Source organism: Ovis canadensis, chromosome 8 (genome assembly GCF_042477335.2).
Source record: "Ovis canadensis isolate MfBH-ARS-UI-01 breed Bighorn chromosome 8, ARS-UI_OviCan_v2, whole genome shotgun sequence".
NCBI lineage: Eukaryota > Metazoa > Chordata > Mammalia > Artiodactyla > Bovidae > Ovis > Ovis canadensis.
This window is the reverse complement of record NC_091252.1, coordinates 103,261,501-103,284,387: the sequence shown is the minus strand read 5'-3', so window position 1 is coordinate 103,284,387 and position 22,887 is coordinate 103,261,501. Positions and strand designations below refer to the sequence as shown.

Here is a 22,887-nt window from a genome sequence, read left to right as displayed (position 1 = left end):
GAGATAGAGCGGCCGGAGGCAGCGCCGCGGAAACCGGAAACGGCACAATTTCCGGTCGAGGCAGCCATCTTGCCGTGAGACAGCAGGAGAGCAGCCGCGGAATGTTGTCCTCCGTTGCCTCGTACTCGGGCGCGGGCCGAGACCTGGCCATGGAACCGCACAGCTCCGTGGGCCCTTTGCAGCTGCGCTTTTCGCCCTACGCTTTCAACGGAGGGTAAAACCCGCAGAGCCGCCGCTTCCTCTTTCTTCCTCCATATCCCTGCTTAAGTCTGTCTGCCCGGCGCTGCCCTTCCAGTCTCAGGCCTCCCTCTCCGAGGTTGCTCGGCTAGCTCTTGTTCTTCAGGGCTTCACCTTATAGGCGGGTCACTGGATCTTGATGTGGATGGCCAGCTTTACGTAGACAGCAGATAGAAATTGACACCTGACCTCCGCTCTGAAGAGCTTTAAAAATGGACCTGTCTGAATGTGCTTCTCTAGCCAGCAGGCACGGGGCAGGTTGAGCATCTGAGATTAAAAGTTAGGGTTGATTGGCCATATGATTAAATATAGCTGTCTAGCGAAAGTGAAGTCGCTCAGTCGTGTCCGACTCTGCGACCCCATGGGCTGTAGCCCACTAGGTTCCTCCGTCCATGGGATTCTCCAGGCAAGAATACTGGAGTGGGTTTCCATTTCCTTCTCCAGGGGAATCTTTCTGACCCAGGAATCGAACCCAGGTCTCCCGATTGCAGGCAGACGCTTTAACCTCTGAGCCATCAGGGAAGCCCTGTCTAGCTAATAGGTCTAATCAAATCACCATTTTGAGTTGTTTTAAATAGCAGGTAGGATTACTTGCACAGACAGTTTCATTGATCAGTGTTTAGTTTTAAGGGCTAGCGTAAGTTCAGGGGAAAAATACTCAGAAGGCGGACCTTTGAATGTGTGTATTCTTGCATGTTGTATGTGAGTTTTTCTTTCTTTTTAACTTACCCGCTTTATCTTAATACTTTTCCTTGACAGTGCACTGAAAGAACTAGGGTTGTGGAAAGGCACTCTCTTTAGGACTCTTCACTGCGAAGAGCTGTGTATTTAAGCATCGTTTATAGTTTGCCAGCCAAATTTTGTACTTTGAAACGTACACACCAAATTAATCTGGTAATCTTTAAGGACCATCCAAAGACCAGATTAATTACTCAGGTCTTATGGGTTTGAAATTTTAATGTAGATTTTTGGGGTATTTGCAAAGAAGGTGGAAGTGTGATTTTAGCCTTGTCTCTGACACTAAAGAGCAGTGTAGTGTTTGGTACCTACCTCTCAGCTCCTTGAACCCAGATTTCCTTATCTTCCTTAGCTACTCATAGTTTGAGAGAAGAATCAAAAGAGAAGCACTTTGTAGATTGAAAGCAGGTATCTTTTTAATCCTCATGATGACTGACTGTTAGATGATATATACCTCAATTTTACAAATGAACTTGGGCTCTTAGAAGTTTAATTTTGTTAGTCATAGCGCTGGTGTGAAGTTGAACCCCAGGACTTGAATCCATACCTGTGTTGCTATGAAGTTTATGAATGCTTTTATCATTGCACTTTTAAATATTTCCTGTGACAACTAATGAAGTGGTGGGATCACAAAATGAGTTATTAGACCCATTTCATGAGACAGTTGCAGATTCTGCTTGAGACTATAAGGTATTCAGTGTTTATTACTGTCTAACCTTTGTGATCCAATCACTGCTCCAAAGTTAGTGCTTATGGCTTTCTGACATTGAATTCCCTTATCTTAGTCTGTGTCCTTTTCCTTTAACATCTATTGCTGCCTCTTGGGCAGCCTTTGCTTCTACAAAATAAGACTCGGTCCTGTGTCCTTCTCGTCTGACTGACTGTGGTCAGACTCCAGGTGACTGGCCTGTGCACGTGCCGCTGAGCACTTCAAGGCCACACCATTCGGCTCGCCAGCCTTTGACAGAGGGACTGCTGACAGCGCCAACTTGGCGATTTGTCCAAGGCCGCAGAGCTGCTAGTGGCACGGGCAGGCTTTGGGCAGCTTCAGAGTCCAGGTTCTCGGTGATCATGCTTAGGCCAGGGGGATCATAGCTAACACTTAACTGGAGGACCAGTTGTGTTTCAGGCACTGGTATAAGGCTTAACAATTTAGTCCGTTTAATGCTCGTAACACCTAACTAAAGTAGCGATTGTTGTGATCCCTGATACGTGCTTGAGGACAGCGAGGCCTTGAGAAGTGAAGCAGTTGACTATCTCATATTTTCTAAGCAAGAGAACCAGACTTCGAACCCACACAGTTTGCTTTTAGAGCTCATCCTCTCGGCCTCCACTGAACAGAGCCACAGAGGGGAAAGATTGTTCTTTGTTGGTCCATTTTCCAACAGATGCTTGGGTGTCTCCTGAGTGCAAGACAATTTTATAAGGACTTGGATATAAAGAAATTAAAACCATTAAGCCCCAGGACCCCCCTTGTGGTCCAGTGGTTAAGACTGCCCTTCCAAAGCATGAGACACGGGTTTGATCCCTGGTGGGGAAACAGATTTCACATGCTGTGTGGTGGGATCAAAAAAGAAAAAATAATAAAAACCACATTAAGCCCCTCTTTCTTAAGCTCAGATATCTTGTGTTGTATCACTACCTACACCTCCCCCAGCAGGCAAGGCCATGGCCTTTGGCCATTTTATAGTATCAGTAATTGTTTAATGATACATATTAATCAATAATGTTTAGTTTTTTGATGATGGTGATAATTTAGTGATGTTTGTGCTTAGTCGCTCAGTCGTGTCCAACTCTTTAGCGATCCCTTAGACTGTAGCCCATCAGGCTCTGTCCATGGGGATTCTCCAGGCCAGAATACTGGACTGGGTTGCCATGCCCTCCTCCAGGGGATCTTCCCAACCCAGGGATCGAACCTAGGTCTCCCGCATTGCAGGCAGATTCTTTACCAGTTGAGCCACAAGGGAAGCCGGATGTTTCTGTAATCTTCTGCTAAGGAACCTTTGGTCTGATTTGACTTGTGTTTTTAAGGGAATTCTTAAATTTTTTTTTCCCCAGATGACTTGTAGCCAGGGATCCTTTCCCCTGATCTTTTCCTCTTCCATCTGAATCCTGTACTTGATTATATCTAGTAGATTTTATCTCAGTATGTGCTATGGATCCTTCTCATATTGGGAAAGGTGTTATTAACATCCAAAATAATTCATTAATTTTGTTTTTCCTTCTTTTCCCCTCAGTACTGTATTGGCAATTGCTGGAGAAGACTTTTCAATTGTTGCTTCTGACACTAGATTAAGTGAAGGGTTTTCAATTCACACACGGGACAGCCCCAAATGTTACAAACTGTAAGTAAATATTTCTAAGGACATGTTTTCGGCACCTTGTGATGATTTAATGCTGCGAGAGATTCAGGTTTTAAATGGTGTGTTGCATGAAATTTTAGATTGCCTGTTTGGAGCTTAGCTTGTATTTTTGTTAGAAAATTATTTTCTAGTAATTCAGTATGTAGTCTTCATAATATTTGCTATGTCTAGGTACCGACAGTGTTTTTGGTAACTTAAATATTTTTTACTCAGCATCTTATAAAAAATCTCAAATATACAGCAAAGGTAGGATAATTCTCTAGTCAATGCTCATATACTATCATGTAGATCTCATCAGCATTTCATTGTTACTACTTTATCATATGTATTTTAATCTTTCTTTAATATATTGGATTCTTTTTCAATCTGCACCTTAAAAAAAAATAACCTTCAATTTACCCATATCTTAAGCAGTTATGTCCATGGCTCACAGTTCTAGTGGGTGGCTATGTTTTTTCTAAAACGTAAGAAAATAAAGTCATGGGTACTGGGGGTAGGGGGAATCTGCATAAATTACTAACTAAAGGCACCTTACATGTTAACAGTGGTTTGTATTTAACATTTTTGGACACAGTTGGAAATGGTTACTCTTAGGTTACTACACAAACACTTCTTAATCCTGAATTCCAGCAGGAGTGAACTGATGAAGTTGAGGTCCTTTGGGTGGGCCTTGTGGTGCTGCAGGGCGTGGCCCAGCCTACACCGCAACCTAAAGAACAGTAAGCTTGTCTTCATCTTCCCAGTTCCCTTTCTGTCCACTTCCATCTTTTGATACCTTTTTCTCTTCTCTGATTCGTAGCATGGTGGTGATTTAGTTGTTAAGTCGTGTCTGACTCTTGTGACCCCATGGACTGTAGCCTGCCTGGCTCGTCTGTCCATGGGATTCTCCAGGCAAGAATACTGGAGTGGGTTGCCATTTCCTTCTCCAGGGGGGTCTTCCTGGCCCAGGAATCAAACGCTGGTTTCCAGCATTGCAGGCAGATGAATTACCTACTGAGCTATCAAGGAAGCCCTTGTAGCATACCCATGCAACAATTTTTGTCTTTTAAGCTGTAACTTTTATAAAGTGAAAGTAGTAAATGTCATGAATAAAACTTAAATACATAATGTGATAGATACTGTCCTTGCACAAGAGTCTGCTCATCTTGGTAACAGTGTTTCAGCTTGTGTGCCTCCTGAATGAGCACTCTCTCTCTCTCTCTTTTTTCTAATGAAACACTTCAGGTATATATAGAGAGAACAGTATTACTTCTGTGTTCCTGCCGTGCATTACAGGCACTGGGTCACACATGAATTGCTTGCATGCTCCTGATCCCATGCCTTTTGGGGCTGACCTGGAGTCTAGCCCACCTCTTCCCCTACTTGTTTGAAACTTATATTTACTCTTTATTCTTTGCAGAAAAACTCTTCTTTATTTAGATACCTGGATATTTGGCAAAAGCATTTTGAAGCTCAGATTTTGTTTTACCCTCCTGGTACTGTCAGCCATTCTCGATAGTACAGGCAGTGAAGCCTTATGGTGTATTGGGGTTTGGCTCAGTGCAGTGAGGTTGGTTATAGAGAGATCAAGAAATGCTGGTGATGACCCTGGAAGTGCCGGTGGTCTCCCCAGTTGGACAGGTATGTTTTGTGTGAATCTTTCATTTCTGAAAGAAAGGGCCTCTGCTGATCATTTCTTGATGAGATGGGTTTAGGTTTCCTTATAAATATCAAGACTTAGGAATTAACTTTTGAGCTGTCAGTTCCGTTGCTCAGTCATGTCCAACTCTTTGCGACCCCATTGACTGCAACATGTCAGGTCTCTGTCCATCACCAACTCCCAGAGCTTGCCCAAACTAATGTCCATCGAGTTGGTGATGCCATCCGACCATCTCATCCTTGTTGTCCCCTTCTCTTCCTGCCTTCAATCTTTCCCAGCATCAGGATCTTTTTCACTGAGTCAGTTCTCCACATCAGGTGGCCAAAGTAATGGAGCTTCAGCTTCAGCATCAGTCCTTCCAATGAATATTCAGGACTGATTTTCTTTAGGATTGACTGGTTGGATCTCCTTGCAGTCCAAGGGACTCTCAAGAGTCTTATCCAACACCACAGTTCAAAAGTATCAGATCTTTGACGTTCAGCTTTCTTTATGGTACAACTCTGTACATGACTACTGGAAAAACCATAGCTTTGACTAGACGGACCTTTGTCGGCAAAGATACACAAAAATTTTATTAAGTACTCTCTGGTGGGCATTTGGGTTGTATTTGTTTTGTTTTAAAGAGTCATTAAAATAATACGTATACTTACACGTGAAACTAGAGCTTATCTTCTCGAACTTGCATGAGTATATTTGTAGCAATGGAGTTTTTGAATGAAAGTGATGTGCATTTAAGCTTTTAATAGATGCTGTCGAACAGCCTTTCTAAAGAGTTGGGTCAGTGTACATTCTTTCCCAGTTTCTGAGAGTACCTGATTTTCAAAACCTCACTAGCATTAAGCATTATTATTCTACTAGGCCGAAATCGTCTCTTTTAGATTTTAATTTATGAGTGGCGTGGAGGCTCTTTTATATGTTTATGGTGACTTGTGTCTCTTTTTATATGACTTTCATATAATTTAGGGGCTTCCCTAGTGGCTCAAATGGCAACCCCGTCCAGTACTCTTGCCTGGCAAATCCCATGGATGGAGGAGCCTGGTGGGCTGCAGTCCATGGGGTTGCTAGGAGTCGGACACGACTGAGCGACTTCACTTTCACTTTTCGCTTTCATGTATTGGAGAAGGAAATGGCAACCCACTCCAGTGTTCTTCCTGGAGAATCCCAGGAACGGGGGAGCCTGGTGGGCGGCCGTCTCTGGGGTCGCACAGAGTCGGACACGACTGAAGTGACTCAGCAGCAGCTAGTGGCTCAGATGGTAAAGAATTTGTAGGAGACTGGGTTTGATCCCAGGATCGGGAAGATCCCCTGGAGAAGGGAATGGCCGTCCACTCTAGTATTCTTGCCCGGAGAATTCTATGGACAGAGGAGCCTGGTGGGTGAGTCTGTGGGTTCACAAAGAGTTGAACGTGACTGAGCCCTGAAAGTTTCACCTTCACGTCGCTTCCCTCCCTCCTTTGTTTTTCGTATTGAGGCATAACTGGCATCTGGGGGCTTCCCAGGTGGTGCAGCAGCGAAGAGTACACCTGCCAGTGCAGGAGGTGCAGGTCTGAGCCCTGGGCCAGGAAGGCCCCTAAAGCAGGGGCTGCCAGCCTGTGCAGTGTTCGGGATTGGAAAACTTCATGGACAGAGGAACCTGGCAGGCTGCAGTCCGTGGGGTTGCAAAGAGTTGGACGTGACTAAGCCTCTGAGCACACGCATACATAGTTGACATATAGCATTTCAGTACTTTGAGGTATATAGCGTAATGGTCCCATATTTGTATAGATTGCAGACTGATCACAGTTAGTCTGGTTAATATCTGTCACCACACAAGTTATAACATTTTTTTTCTTGTGATGGGAACTTCTAGGCTCTACTCTGAGCAGCTTCTAAGTGTACAATATGATGTCACTAACTATGCACATTATCCCCAAGAGCCACCATACTATTAATGCATTTCATATTTTTAGGAACTGTTTGTAGAATAAGGAAATTAAAAGTAGTAGACTTTGGTCTCGTCGTGTATATTTTTTTTTCAATTCACCATATTTTAATAGACGTTTTCATTTTTTATGCAGTCAAATCTATGAAACTTTCTGTGTGGACATTGGGTTGTATTATATGTAAATTGGCTGCCCTCAACCTAACCTTATTAAAAAGTTAAATCATATTATCTTTAGTGTATTCATATTTGCATTTATTCTCGTAAGTCTTTATCCACCTGTAATTCATTTGGTATAAGGGGTGACACTTCCGTATACAGGAATTCCCACCTCCATGTGCCTATATGTCTTGAGTAATTTTAAACTTAAAATTTATTCACCAAATGGGAATGAGACTGGGAGTTTGTGAGTTTTAAATTTAAAATTACTCAAGACATGTTTTGCTTTACTGTCAAACCAACTGTTTCCTGAAATGTGTTTTTTTGTTGTTTTTTTTTTTTAACAGAACAGACAAAACAGTCATTGGATGTAGTGGTTTTCATGGAGATTGTCTTACCCTGACCAAAATTATTGAAGCAAGACTAAAGGTAGATGCTTTTGTACATGTTTGCACTGTTGAAACCTAATGACAAAAGTTCTTTAGATTATTTTAAGATTACTTCCCTGGGTTGGGAAGATCCCCTGGAGAAGGAAATGGCAACCCACTCCAGTATCCTTGCCTGGAACATCTCATGGACAGTGGAACCTGGTGGGCTGCAGTCCGTGGGGTCGCACAGAGTCGGGCACAACTGAGCGACTAATACTAATACTAAGCGTACATCATGGCTATTGCTAGCTGGAGAAGAACTAGTTTAGCAGGTGAACCTTTAACCTACACTGCAAATGACGCGGGCTTGTCAATACAGCCATCATCAAAGTAGCATGATGTAAAATGACGGCCAGTTCCTTTCTGTTAAAGTACACATACAATATGAAGTGAAGGATTATCTCTGCTTTTTAAGGTAGGCTGGAAAGGGTTTCCTCTGAAGATACTCTTCTCAGAAATGAAACAAACCAGTTTCTGCAGAGGAGGCAGGCTTTTAGACCAGAGCTTGATTTGAAACACCATCAGCCAACACATCCCGCTCTCTCGACAGTAGGGTACTCTTGGCAGGAGCAGAAGGACTAGCCAGCTGTTTGGACTGGAGGCACAGTCATGCTCACCTGGCCCCTGCCAATCTTTAGTTGGCGGCCAGCTGAGAAGGTCTGGCACAAGGTGGATGGAAGTGGAAGAGAGCGGGCAGGGTGAGGGAGCCTTCAGAGGGGCTGGCGCGGGCCCACCTGCGTGTCTCCAGGAGCGGGGGTGTTGAAGAACAAGGGAGCTGACTCGACAGAAGCAGAGGCAGGCCTAGATGTTGATTCTGGCCTGGGTGTATTAGCAGCGTTTGCGTCAGGTCATTTCAGGGAGAATAGGATAGGAGTAGTTCGGGCTGCACTCATACCAATTTTTCAGTAATGACTCCCTTCTTAGTTTGTAAAGTACAGGGTTAGGGTAGGATTCTCAGTCACCACACGTCAATACTCAGAAGTGTAGCTCTGTTTCTTAGTTACATAGCTCGGTGACGTTTTAAATTTCTATTGATGATATTTATCATTATTATATCTCCTTAGTTTTTACATTTAATTTTCTAGGCTATATACTGTAATATTTAGTAGTTGGTAAGTTCGGCTGGTACATGAAAAGGTTAGCAGGGTTGATGTTCTGTTTTGCCTGCTTGTGGATAGCCCTTAAGATTATGAGTAAGGTTACTGGAGTCATGTAATGAATTCAACTGACACTTGCCTGTTTAAATGTGTAGAAATGATTTCATTGAGTATTTACCAATTGTTAACATTTGTTTAAAATCTATTGATATTGAAAGCTGTAGTGACTTATGTATTGACATTTTTATGATTCCTAATGCATATTTTGTAAATGCCATTTTTGCTATTGCTAAGTCACTTCAGTCGTGTCCAACTCTGTGTGACCCCATAGACGGCAGCCCACCAGGCTCCCCCATCCCTGGGATTCTCCAGGCAAGAACACAGGAGTGGGTTGTCATTTCCTTCTCCAATGCATGGACACGAAAGGTGAAAGTGAAGTCGCTCAGTCGTATCCGACTTAGCAACCCCCCTTCCAGGCTCCTCCATCGATGGGATTTTCCAGGCAAGAGTACTGGAGTGGGGTGCCACTGCCTAGGGGACAAAAATAAACCTGACGTGGAAAGTAGTATTTTGTTAATAAAACTTCAGAAAGGTGCAGTGAGTTCAACTCAATGCACAGTACTTGAAAATTTTCTTTCACATGTTGTTATGTAAATGGTGAGCTGAATAAATATGTTGGTGCTTGGTTTTGAAATGAAAAATTGTCATTGTTAGATTTTATAGCTCCTTAGAGATTTTCCCTGTGGATGACAAATTGGTGAGCTTAGATTTATTAGTTAGGATAATTTAGGGTTGCCAAGGATGTAGTGAATCTTGGGTCAGAAATCACTGTGTCAGGAGCCATCATGGGTACTTCTGTTCTTCATGGTAGATGCTATAAGGATTAAGACCCTGCACTCTGCTGGGTTCATACAAAGTAGAGCTGCCCTTGTCTCTCATAGATAACCTCTCTGAAAAGACAGAGGCTTGTCTGAGTATAATCAGGATTCAGCCATTTGGTTTCTGTGGCAACTGTTTAATCTGCCCTAAACCAGGACTGGAAAAGGTCAGTTTTCATTCCAATCCCAAAGAAAGGCAATGCCAAAGGAAGCTCACACTACCACACAATTGCACTCATCTCGCATGCTAGTAAAGTAATGCTCAAAATTCTCCAAGCCAGGCTTCAGATGTTTAAGCTGGTTTTAGAAAACGCAAAGGAACCAGAGATCAAATTGCCAACATCTGCTGGATCATCAAAAAAGCAAGAAAGTTCCAGAAAAACATCTATTTCTGCTTTATTGACTATGCCAAAGCTTTTGAGTTCCAGTATATGCTTTTTGCATATATTCTTTGCAGCCAAAGATGGAGAAGCTCTATATAGTCAACAAAAACAAGACCAAGAGCTGACTGTGGCTCAGATCATGAACTCCTTATTGCCAAATTTAGACTTAAATTGAAGAATGTAGGGAAAACCGCTAGACCATTCAGGTATGACCTAAATCAAATCCCTTATGATTATACAGTGGAAGTGAGAAATAGATTCAAGGGCCTAGATCTGATAGATAGAGTGCCTGATGAACTATGGAATGAGGTTCGTGACATTGTACAGGACACAGGGATCAAGACCATCCCCATGGAAAAGAATGCAAAAAAGCAAAATGGCTGTCTGGGGAGGCCTTACAAATAGCTGTGAAAAGAAGAGAGGTGAAAAGCAAAGGAGAAAAGGAAAGATATAAGCATCTGAATGCAGAGTTCCAAAGAATAGCAAGAAGAGATAAGAAAGCCTTCCTCAGCGATCAATGCAAGGAAATAGAGGAAAACAACAGAATAGGAAAGACTAGAGATCTCTTCAAGAAAATTAGAGATACCAAGGGAACATTTCATGCAAAGATGGGCTCGATAAAGGACAGAAATGGTATGGACCTAACAGAAGCAGAAGATATTAAGAAGAGGTGGCAAGAATACATGGAAGAACTGTACAAAAAAGATCTTCATGACCCAGATAATTGTGATGATGTGATCACTCATCTAGAGCCAGACATCTTGGAAAGTCAAGTGGGCCTTAGAAAGCATCACTACGAACAAAGCTAGTGGAGGTGATGGAATTCCAGTTGAACTGTTTCAAATCCTGAAAGATGATGCTGTGAAAGTGCTGCACTCAATATGCCAGCAAATTTGGAAAACTCAGCAGTGGCCACAGGACTGGAAAAGGTCAGTTTTCATTCCAATTCCAAAGAAAGGAAATGCAAAAGAATGCTCAAACTATCGCACAGTTGCACTCATCTCACACGCTAGTAAAGTAATGTTCAAAATTCTCCAAGCCAGGCTTAAGCAATACGTGAATGGTGAAGTTCCAGATGTTCAAGCTGGTTTTAGAAAAGGCAGAGGAACCAGATATCAGATTGCCAACATCCATTGGATCATCGAAAAGGCAAGAGAGTTCCAGAAAAACATCTATTTCTGCTTTATTGACTATGCCAAAGCCTTTGACTGTGTGGATCACAATGAACTGTGGAAAATTCTGAAAGAGATGGGAATACCAGACCACCTGACCTGCCTCTTCAGAAATCTGTATGCAGGTCAGGAAGCAACAGTTAGAACTGGACATGGAACAACAGACTGGTTCCAAATAGGAAAAGGACTACGTCAAGGCTGTATATTGTCACCCTGCTTATTAAATTTATATGCAGAGTACATCATGAGAAACGCTGGACTGGAAGAAGCACAAGGTGGAATCAAGATTGCCAGGAGAAATATCAATAACCTCAGATATGCAGATGACAGCACCCTTACGCCAGAAAGTGAAGAGGAACTAAAAAGCCTCTTGATGAAAGTGAAAGAGGAGAGTGAAAAAGTTGGCTTAAAGCTCAACATTCAGAAAACTAAGATCATGGCATCTGGTTCCATCACATCATGGGAAATAGATGGGGAAACAGTGGAAACAGTGTCAGACTTTATTTTTTGGGGCTCCATAATCGCTGCAGATGGTGATTGCAGCCATGAAATTAAAAGACACTTACTCCTTGGAAGAAAAGTTATGACCAACCTAGATAGTATATTCAAAAGCCGAGACGTTACTTTGCCAACTAAGGTCCGTCTAGTCAAGGCTATGGTTTTTCCTGTGGTCATGTATGGATGTGAGAGTTGGACTGTGAAGAAGGCTGAGCACTGAAGAATGGATGCTTTTGAACTGTGGTGTTAGAGAAGACTCTTGAGAGTTCCTTGGACTGCAAGGAGATCCAACCAGTCCACTCTGAAGGAGATCAGCCCTGGAATTTCTTTGGAAGGAATGATGCTAAAGCTGAAACTCCAGTACTTTGGCCACCTCATGCGAAGAGTTGACTCATTGGAAAAGACTCTGATGCTGGGAGGGATTGGGGTCAGGAGGAGAAGGGGACGACAGGATAAGATGGCTGGATGGCATCATGGACTCGATGGACGTGAGTCTGAGTGAACTCCAGGAGATGGTGATGGACAGGGAGGCCTGGCGTGCTGCGATTCATGGGGTCGCAAAGAGTCGGACACGACTGAGCGACTGAACTAAACTGAACTGAAAGCTTTTGACTGTGTGGATAGCAGTAAATGGTGGAAAGTTCTGAAGGAGAAAGGAATACCAGCCTACCTGACCTGCCTCTTGAGAAATCTGTATGCAGGTCAGGAAGCAACAGTTAGAACTGGACATGGAACAACAGACTGGTTCCAAATAGGAAAAGTACTACGTCAAGGCTGTATATTGTCACCCTGCTTATTTAACTTATATGCAGAGTACATCATGAGAAACACTGGACTGGAAGAAGCACAAGGTGGAATCAAGATTGCCGGGAGAAATATCAATAACCTCAGATATGCAGATGACACCACCCTCATGGCAGAAAGTGAGGAGGAACTAAAAAGCCTCTTGATGAAAGTGAAAGAGAAGAGTGAAAAAATTGGCTTAAAGCTCAACATTCAGAAAACAAAGATCATGGCATCTGGTCCCATCACTTCATGGCAAATAGATGGGAAAATAGTGGCTGACTTTTTTTGGGGGGGAGGGGGGCTCCAAAATCACTGCAGATGGTAATTGCAGCCATGAGATTAAAAGATGCTTACTCCTTGGAAGGAAAGTTATAATCAACCTAGACAGCTTATTGAAAAGCAGAGACATTACTTTGTCAACGAAGGTCCATCTAGTCAAGGCTATGGTTTTTCCAGTAGTCACATGTGGGTGTGAGAGTTGGACTGTGAAGAAGGCTGACCGCCAAAGAATTGATTTTGAACTGTGGTGTTGGAGAAGACTCTTGAGAGTCCCTTGGACTGCAAGGAGATCCAACCAGTCCATTCTAAAGATCAGTCCTGGGTGTTCATTGGAAGGACTGATGTTGAAGCTGAACTCCAGTACTTTGGCCACCTCATGCGAAGAGCTGACTCATTTGAAAAGACCTTCATGCTGGGAAAGATTGAGGGCAGGAGGAGAAGGGAATGACAGAGGATGACATGGTTGGATGGCATCACTGACTCAATGAACATGGGTTTGGGTGGACTCCGGGAATTGGTGATGGACAGGGAGGCCTGGCGTGCTGCAGTTCATGGGGTTGCAAAGAGTTGGACACAACTGAGTGACTGAACTGAACTGTGCAAAAACAGGCGCTAACACTGTCTCATGAATGAGCAAGACTGTGTCCCAGTGAAGCTTCACTGAAACAGTGGCGGGCTGGACTTGGCCCACGGGCTGTATTTTCCTGACCACTGTCAGTTTGCAGAGTGGAGAGCCGAGTTTGGAATATCCTCTCCAGGTTGCCTCATGTGATCTGTTTGTGTGTATTTGCTGTTGAGTTAAGAGGGTCTGAGATGAGGCAGGCATGGAAAGGAGCTTCCAAACTGGAGAGCTGAGGGCAACTTGCCGTTCTCTTCCTGAGAAATGTCTGTAGCCCCCACAACGATAGGACATAATAAAATACTATTTTGTTTTTGTATTATTGTGTTTAATCATGAAAGGAACAGGTGTCCTTTCCCATTTCACCAGGAAAGGCTTTCATCCTTCTCAATTAGCTGTTCATTGTTCCAGTCTTAAGTATAGTCCGCCTCTACATGCCTGTTGGTTTTGCTAATGATTGCAGATGTACAAGCATTCCAATAACAAGGCCATGACGACCGGGGCGATCGCTGCGATGCTGTCTACAATCCTGTACTCCAGGCGCTTCTTTCCCTACTACGTGTACAACATCATCGGGGGGCTTGATGAAGAAGGTAGGATGTTTCCTTGTGAGTGATGGAGTGGGTAGCATTTCTTATGTGTGTTTCCATCCAGAGCTGATAGAAACTGGGTACCATCTTGCCCAGCGACTTTATTTTCTCATAATTAAGGCAGTGAAGAAACTGAAGTTAAAAGGGAAGTAAAGGATTACCCAGCGAGACACAGCAAGCAAGTCGTGTGTTAAATGAATGTTGGGCATTCGGTTCTTTTACAGGTATTTTCTCAAGATCTTGCATGAGTTCAGTAGTAAATATTTAGCATTTTAATCTCAGAGAAATAAACTTGACTTGGAGAAGCTTGACCTAAATATGATTTTAAGTAATGACACTTCAGTAATGAGCATATTTGATTTCAAAAAGTTGTTTTGAAAGTAATGTGCGAAAGAAATGCTTTTCCACCAGGGCTCTTGGATCCTTTCTGAAACACCTCTTTGATTCTTTGTCAGGGTTGGACCAGGAGGGCCAGGGAGAACCAGCACTGCTCCTTGACATTCCCGTGCTCGTCTTGAGCTAAAGCTGTGTTACCCAGAAAAGGCAGCAGTGTTTTTCACCAGATCTGATTTGAGTGAACTGTTAGTTGCTTCTGAAAATCAAATACAGTCTCCCAGGACAGATCTGTGTCCTGGGAGTAGTTTAGAGTAGTCCATTGTAAAAAGAGGGCTTTCCTGGTGGCTCAGATGGTAAAGAATCTGCCTGCTATGTGGGAGACCTAGATTCGATCCCTGGGTTGGGAAGATCCCATGGAGGAGGGCATGGCAACCCACTCCGGTATTCTTGCCTGGAGAATCCTGTGGACAGAGGGGCCTGGTGGGCTGCAGTCCAGGGGGTCGCTAAGAGTCGGACACGACTGAGCGACTTCCCTTTCACTTTTCACTTTCATGCATTGGAGAAGGAAATGGCAACCCACTCCGGTATTCTTGCCTGGAGAATCCTGTGGACAGAGGGGCCTGGTGGGCTGCAGTCCAGGGGGTCGCTAAGAGTCGGACACGACTGAGCGACTTCCCTTTCACTTTTCACTTTCATGCATTGGAGAAGGAAATGGCAACCCACTCCGGTATTCTTGCCTGGAGAATCCCGTGGACAGAGGGGCCTGGTGGGCTGCAGTCCACAGGGTCGCACAGAGCTGGACACGACTGAGGCACTAAGCACAGGCACGGAGATTGTGAAGAGAAGGCACAGACGTGCCTGAGGGGAGCATGGTTGGAATATCTGTCTTTGTTTTTATTGAAACGCTTATTTGTTTCTGGCTGTGCTGGGCCCTTGTTGCTGAGCAGGCTTCTCTCTAGTTGCAGTGAGTGGCGCCTGATCTGCACTGTGGTGCGCAGGCTTCTCGTCACGGTGGGCCCTCTTATTGTGGAGCACCGGCTCTAGGGTGTGCGGCCTTCGGGAGTTGTGGCTCCCAGGCGCTGAAGCACAGGCTTAGTTGCTTTGGCGTATGAGCTTAGTTCCTCTGAGATACGTGGAGTCCTCCCGGATCAGGGATGGAACCCATGTACTCCGGCGTTGGCAGGCGGATTCTTCACCACTGAGCCACCAGGGAAGCCCAAGTCTGTCTTTCCGAGAGGGAAGGTTCTGGGTCAGAGGGAGTCAGGCTCTCCTCTTCTCTCTCTCGCTTTCCCTCTGTCCATTCCCGCTCACAGGTGTTCTCTTTGTCCTCCCTTTCTCTCTCAGCCCCACCCCTTAGGTGACAAACGGGTCCGTTCTGATCACTTTGGGTTGACACAGCAGTTTCAGGCTTTCATACGTAAAAACAGAAAATATAAAAATGGTGAATAGGAATTAGTTACCCTAACCTGAGTAATTCTAGCCACAGGTTAGCTTGCCTATCACCCAGCATGCTTCTCGTGCCCTTTTTTTTTTTTTGACTGATTTTTAGTTAAAGGATCATTGCTTTCCAGTATTGTGTTGGTTTCTACCAAACATCAGCATTTACCCACTACCCTCCCACTCGAGCATCCCTGCCACCCTTCTAGGCTGTTGCCGAGCCCGGGTTTGAGTTCCCGGCGTCATGCAGCAAATCCCCGTTAGCGTCTGTCTCACACAGGGCAACGTGTGTTTCTGTTACTCTCCCTGAACACGCACGGTCTCTGGGGCCTTTTTTAGCTTCAGTTATGTCTGATTAGAATGTCAGGCTAATACGTTCAGATTTCACCAACACGAGTAACAGCTGCTGTTGAATTCAGCGGGCAGACAGTGTCTCTGAGGCTGTCAGTGTCACTGAGTCGAGACCCTCGTGTATCCTGACGGGCAGAGCTCAGGTGTGGGTCTGTTTGACTTCAGAGCCCTAGGCTTTGATTTCCACATGCCACCATTCTAGCTTGCTTTGGTGGTATTCTCAGGCTTTTCTAACCTTTTTCTTTCTCCTAATCTTGTCTGGTTTAATTTGATTTTTTATTCCTAAGAGGAATTTCTGTGTGTAGTGAAATAGTCCTTTGCCTTTTCCTGTTTTCCCAGGACAGTCTTGAGTGCTTTCACTCCCATCCTTTCCTCTTTCTTGGTTTATTTCCTTGTTGAGTGGAGTGCATTGCTAGAGAAATTGCTGAAGAAAGCTATCAGGAGACCTTTTTGAGTCTTTGCTTTTAGTCTTTTCTCTATCCTACTGTTTTTTGCTATTAAAAAAAAAAAAGCTTCCCCCACATGTTGTCTGGCTGTTTGGGGGTTTTTTGTTCTGCTCTGAAGATTTTCTCAGCTTCAGTGCCTGTTCCTCACTGAACTCTTCTGTTTCCTCCATCATTAATTTCCAAGAGCTTTTTCTTACTTTCTAGCTCCCTTTTTTTTTTTTTTAAAGTATCCTGTTGCTGCTAGATTTGGGGGTGCTTCCTTTGAAAGGTTCTCTGCATTTTATCAGATTGCTTCTTTGGTCTCGCTTATTTTGGCTGCGCTCTTCTGTTGGAGGCTCCCTTCACACTTCTTTTGACTTTGGCTGTCCATTTGCACCGAAGAGTGATAATCTAAATGCGGCCATAAAGGCGTGTGGTGGAGTGGCTCACCAGCTCTCCATCTAACACTTCTGTTCTTGGATTTACTCTCTGTGTGCCTAAGCCTTGTGCTTCCAAGTCCAGAGCCTCTGTTGAGTGTTCAGATTGTCTCCTGTCTTTTGTGTTGGAGGTGGGCCGCGTTCCTAGTAGAGACCCTCAGGACCCTGGGGCGACAGCTGACTGAGCACAGCGGCAGCTGCTGCTTGACTTCTGCGCCTTCACCTCCCCAGTTGCAATCATGACCTCCTTTTAAAGAATCTCCCCCAAGTTAACGAGGACTTTGGTTTCTCTATAACGAAAACAATAATGCTTATAGAAGTAGTCAAATAGTATTGGAAGATAGAAAGATAAAAGCGGGAATCCCCCAAAGCCTGTCCCTAGAGGTGGTTACTGTTAGCCTTCTGGGTGCTTGTGCACTGTGTGAGTAGGCCGTAGTTGGCACGTTTTCCCTTGACTGTACAGTGGGTGTCTTGTCATGGGGTAGATTTGTGCTGGTGGATAAAGGTGTGGGTGGTGATTTGATGGCCAACATGTGGGGTAGAGCTGCACCAGAGTTTCCCCCCTAATCCTCTGAGAGTCATTTACATTGTTTCCAGTTTCCTTAACAGAAGCAGGATTATGCCTCCCTGTACATAAGATTTTGTGTACTACTCCTATTATGCTTATCTCCCTGGAGAAAATTCCTGGAAGTTGAGTCTCTGGGTCAGAGAATATCTGTGTTTTCCATTCTGCTGATACCACATGCTTGCCCATCAGAAAGGGTCCTGCACTCACCAGCAGGGGTGAGAGTACCATTTTTGTCTTTTGTTTTGAGGTTTTCTCGTTTTCCCTTGGCGTCCTAACCAGTATCAGAATTTAAACACATTTTGAAGGTCTTTGCCTAGTAAATACGCTGTTATAATTTATATGTATTCTTTGTTTTTATTGAGTTTGGGTGTCTTCGTGTTTATTGCCCTTTTCATTCCTGTTTTGGAGACTGACCCACGTATTAGTCATCAGTTGTTCCCTTACGCACAGGTTAGTCTTTTTCTTGCTGATTTATAACAACTGTTTTCAGCTTATGTTGCAAATGTCTCTTGCTTTTTCTAAGGGGTCTTGGAAGCCGTGACCTTGGACACATTCTACTCTTTTCATTATTCTTAAAGCTGTTGTGTGTGGTTTTCTGAGTTTAGCTTCCCTTGGGTAAATCTTTTTGCATATATATAGTTTTATTTATTTGTATATGTAATTTTATTTATTTATGTTTGTGATTTTATTTATTTACATATGGATTTTATTTATGTTTGTAATTTTATTTACACGTGTGGTTTTATTTATACATTTAATTTTATTTATTTACACATATAATTTTATTTCCACATGGAATTTTTATTTCCACATGTGATTTGGTTTATATATGTAATTTTATTTATTTACATATGTGATTTTATTTACACATGTGATTTTATGTTTGTGGTTTTATTTACATATATAATTTTATTTACATGTGTGATTTTATTCATGTGATTTTATTTATACATGGAATTTTATTTACATATGTGATTTTATTATACATGTAATTTCATTTATTTACACATGTGATTTTATGTTTGTGATTTTATTTACATGTGTGATTTTATACATGTAATTTATTTACACATGTGATTTTATTTATACATGTGATTTTATTTTTATTTGTGATTTTATTATACATGTAATTTCGTTTATTTACACATGATTTATTTACACATGCGACTTTATTTATGTTTGTGATTTTATTTACATATGTGATTTTATTTATACATGTGATTTCATTTGTTTCTGTGTGTGATTTTGGCTCTGCTGGGCCCTTGCTGCTGTGTGGGCTCCTCTCGGGTTGTGGCGGGTGGAGGCTGCTCTTTGTTGCAGTGCTCAGCCTTCTCCTCCTCTTGGGTGGAGCACAGGCGCCGGGGTGCATGGGCTTCTGAGCTCTATAGCACAGGTTCAGTAGTTGTGGCCCTCGGGCCTGGTAGCTCCGCAGCATGTGGGATCCTCCCAGCCGAGAGGTCAATCCTGTGTCTCCTTTGGCAGGTGGGTTCTTTACACTGAGCCACCTAGGAAGCTCCCTGCCCTTGGGTAAATTTTGGGGGCCTTCTTTTACTTGTGGCCTATTGGCCTCGTGGAAGATAACACGAGGTTTGGTTTTATCCTTTGCCTTTTTATCCTTTGATTTTGTCCTTCATAGCCCTTTGCTTATGTGTTGAAGTTGGTGAGCTTGCTTGCTGCAACCTGGGTTCTTGTTCTAAGCTTATTTCTAGCAGAACACTTCTTCAGGTTTTCTCAGATGCTGCCTCCTTGGTGGGGTTTTTAGGCTTAGCGTAATGTTTATGTAATTCTTCAGAATTCTGCATGAATCTGTTAGTTTTTAAGTCATGCTTTATAAATGACTCATGAGTGCTCACACTCAGAACACAGTTGTTTTTAAAAGTTCTCTTTAAACATTACAGTGACATGTGTTCTTTGTAATAAAGTCAATACCAGAGCTTATAAAGTGATTCCCTTTCCTCGTCTCTAACCCCACAGAGATGAATAAGTGCGGTTCGCTTGTTAGCCTTTCTGCACGTTCCTGTGTGCCTGTGTGAATGTGTGTGCGTTCACTTAATGCCTGTAAATGGAGGTGAGACTGTGCTGTGCTCACTGCAGAGCTCTCCCTCTGGCACGTCCTGTGGCTGTGTCCCACAGCTGCTCCCTGGGCTGCGCATCGCTATGGTGGACATGACATTTTCTGCTAATGGATTTTAGGTTGCTTATAAGTTTTTTATCTTTCACAGATAAATCAGTGATCCTGTACATACTGCTTTGTGTGTTTATATAAGCATTATTTGTAGGTGAATTTTAATTCTGTAAGTGAAATTATTGCTGGATCATAGGGTACGTACTTTTATAGCGTGATGGACTCTGACTCCAGTGGCATGACAGTTCACACTTACCCCAGGAGAGCCTGAGAGCCCATTCACTCACCGCCCGACAGGTCTCTGTCACTGTCATGATGAGAATCTGTGTGCTCAGATTCTGCTTTTCTTACCCCAAAAAAGGTACTGCTAGTAGAAAACAAGTGATTACATTTTAGGCAAGTCTGGCCTTTCACATGTGATATTTGTGTTCTTCTGGAATTTCTTCTGTATTAAATTGATTTTTTTATAGTATTGATGCTACAGAGTGTGCTTACCGTTAGTCTAAAAACACATAACAAGGTTTTTGTGCTCTGCTTGTGTTTTGCACGAGGAGAAATTTTAAACGCATTTCCTCACTGCAGCTGCCCCAGTTAGTTTTCTGGGAATGTTGTGAGGAGTTTGGTGCAGAGCTTAGAGCAGCAGCTGTGACTGCGGACCCCCATGTGCACTGGGAACCCCATCGCGGTAGTCGGTGAAGCAGCTTGAAGAGTGTGAAGCTCCTTGTGGCAGGTGCTGCCGTGGGCAGGAGGGCCTCCAGCTCCGCTCTGAGGGGAGGGCAGGGGTAGACCGTGCTTCTTAAATCGTGGCCAAGTTGATGGTCCATGCTGTGCCATACTCTGATTCGGGTTATTTTACCACAATTCGGGAATGTTGTCAGGAAGCACTCTAACGGAGACTTTTCTTCTCTAAGGGAAGGGAGCCGTGTACAGCTTTGACCCAGTAGGATCCTACCAGAGAGACTCGTTCAAGGCTGGAGGTTCAGCCAGTGCCATGCTGCAGCCCCTGCTTGACAACCAGGTAAGGAGACTGCATCCAGGAGGTGGTGGGTGACCCCAAAGTGCCTTCCTTTGCCTTCTCTTCATTAGCTAGGGGAGCCGAAAAATCAAGGCTCTTTTGTAATTCACTGCTGAGCTTGCTTGGCCTCACCCGCCTTCTTGTCTCTGCGCTGCGGGCTCGCCTGTGGCCGCTCAGGCCCAGGGCTCCAGCGTCCCCTGCTCTCCTGACTCGGGCGCTTCTGTCCACGGCGGCCGGTCCTGTGTCTCTTCTCCTTTGGCCGTCTTTATGTGGAGATCATGAGGATGCATCCCCCCTCCCCCCAGTCTCTCCATTTCTGTCGCCTCATCTCGTATCCTAACCTCCATGTATATTTTAATTTTTCCCCTTTTCTGTTACTGCTGGCTGCATTTATGTCTGCATGGCATCTTGCCTGGCTCGTTGTATTAATTTCCTAACATCCTTTTTGCCTCCTAGCTTACTTCCTTGTTTCATCCTCCTTGCTTGTTTGAAATGTGTGCAGTTACTTCTTCTTATTGCTTACCTACCGCATTTCCTGTCGCTCTGTCTTCCACTCAGATCCTTGGAATGATGTGCCTGCCGGTCTCCACGCCTCCATCTGTGATGTGACTCCACCCTTAACTCCAGCTTATCTGCTAGGGTTCCTCTACTCAAATACGTTTCCTGCAGGAGGCTCTCCTGGCTCTCTCTTCTTAGTTTCCGCACACTCTGTAACCAGGCTTGGCTTTCATGTGTCTAACCCTCTACTGTGCACTTCTCAGAAGTGGGGACTGTGTCTTAGTGGATGCTTGTCAGGTGTCAGGTGGGTAATTCAGCCAGGTCTAGAAGCGTTTCTCTTGGGGGACATGTTACGTCTGTGTGACGTATTCATTCTGACCCCTGAGGCCTGTGGAAGCTCTGGGGGAGACTGGGCCTCCTTTGCATGATCGCAAGATGCCTCATCCAGGTCTCCTGTCCCACTAGGTTGGTTTTAAGAACATGCAGAATGTGGAGCATGTCCCGCTGTCCTTGGACAGAGCCATGCGACTTGTGAAAGACGTCTTCATCTCTGCTGCGGAAAGAGACGTGTACACTGGGGACGCACTCAGGGTCTGCATCGTGACCAAGGAGGGCATCAGGGAGGAGACCGTTCCTCTGCGAAAGGACTGACTTCTGGGCCCTTGTCACTCATCCGCTCAAAACTGGCTAAGTTTGTACCTTGAAACTGTTGGACTAACTTGTTTTATTAAAAAATAAAACCCCAAGCACTTACTTTGTTATAACTTGTCTTCTTCTAGGACAGAACTAGGAAATAGAATTTCCTTTTCCTTTCATTTTCTTCATTCTAGTATTTTTCTGTCATCCAGAGCTAAGCAGAGTCTTTTGGTCAGTTTATCATCTTATGATAGCCCATCTTACAAAAAACATGTTTACAGTTTATTTAGTCCACCTAGCTTGCCTTGATGGACAGATTACCTTTAACTGTCTCGGTCTCATTGAGATGTTAGTTAATATAAGTAGAGTATGCTAAGGTCTATCATCCCTGGAATGGCTGTTTTAGAGGAAAATCTTCAAGTCAACCAAAACAGAAGAAAATTGTAAAAGCAAATAGCCCTTTATATGGACTTTTGCCTGCAGTAATTGTTATAAACAGTTAAATGTTAAAATTGAGAGATAAACTTGGATAGAGCTAAAGTTTTTGCCTTAGAACTATTAAGTACGTTTTAACTGTATTACATACAATGTTGGAGTAACTTTTGTAATGTTGCGCAAATTATTACGGTAGGGGGTGTGATTTACTTTGTGGGCTAAGAAAAATGGAATTTTACTGTTGACTTTCCATTAATTTAAATGATCAAGAACCCCTAGTGGATGCATATTTGAAATTTTGTTCAAGAAATACTTGTTGAATACTCTGTCCTAGGCAGCAGAGTGCATTGGTGACATCTCATTCAGTTCTCTTACAACATCACAACTGAAAACCAGACTCTCCCATTCAAAATGTATTGGTCATCTCTATTATATCAGTTATCCAGAGAAGCAGAAGAAGTAGGGTACAGATCTGTTATTAGTAACTGGCTCACATGGTTCTGGAGGCTGAGAAGTCCCCATCGCCCACTGTCTGCAGCCTCAAGACCCAGGGGATGTGGGTATGAATCCCAGTCCATGCCTAAAGGCCTGAGCCCAGGAAACCTGATGGGCGTGAGACCCTGTCCCCAAGGACAAGAGAAGACTGGTCCCAGCTCAACGTGAAGACAAAACTAGTGGATGATGCCCACCCAAACTGGGGAGGGCAACCTTTTACTCACCCAATTCAAATGCTAATCTCATCCAGAAACCCTCACAGACACCCAGAAATAACACTCAGCAAGATATCTGGGAACCCTGTGATCCAGCCAAGTTGACATAAAATTAGCCATTAAAATT

The 22,887-nt window shown here is 43.8% G+C and overlaps 1 protein-coding gene across 1 annotated transcript; it reads left to right on the top strand.

Moving 5' to 3' along the window:
- The first annotated feature begins 20 nt into the window (after nucleotides 1–20).
- Nucleotides 21–21,732, top strand: PSMB1 (proteasome 20S subunit beta 1). The gene is made up of 6 exons (XM_069599430.1): nucleotides 21–214; nucleotides 3,213–3,320; nucleotides 7,405–7,486; nucleotides 13,661–13,790; nucleotides 20,378–20,484; nucleotides 21,445–21,732. The coding sequence occupies exons 1-6, from the start codon at nucleotides 102–104 to the stop codon at nucleotides 21,628–21,630; spliced, it is 726 nt and encodes a 241-aa protein (XP_069455531.1). The 5' UTR covers nucleotides 21–101; the 3' UTR covers nucleotides 21,631–21,732.
- Nucleotides 21,733–22,887: the final 1,155 nt, after the last annotated feature.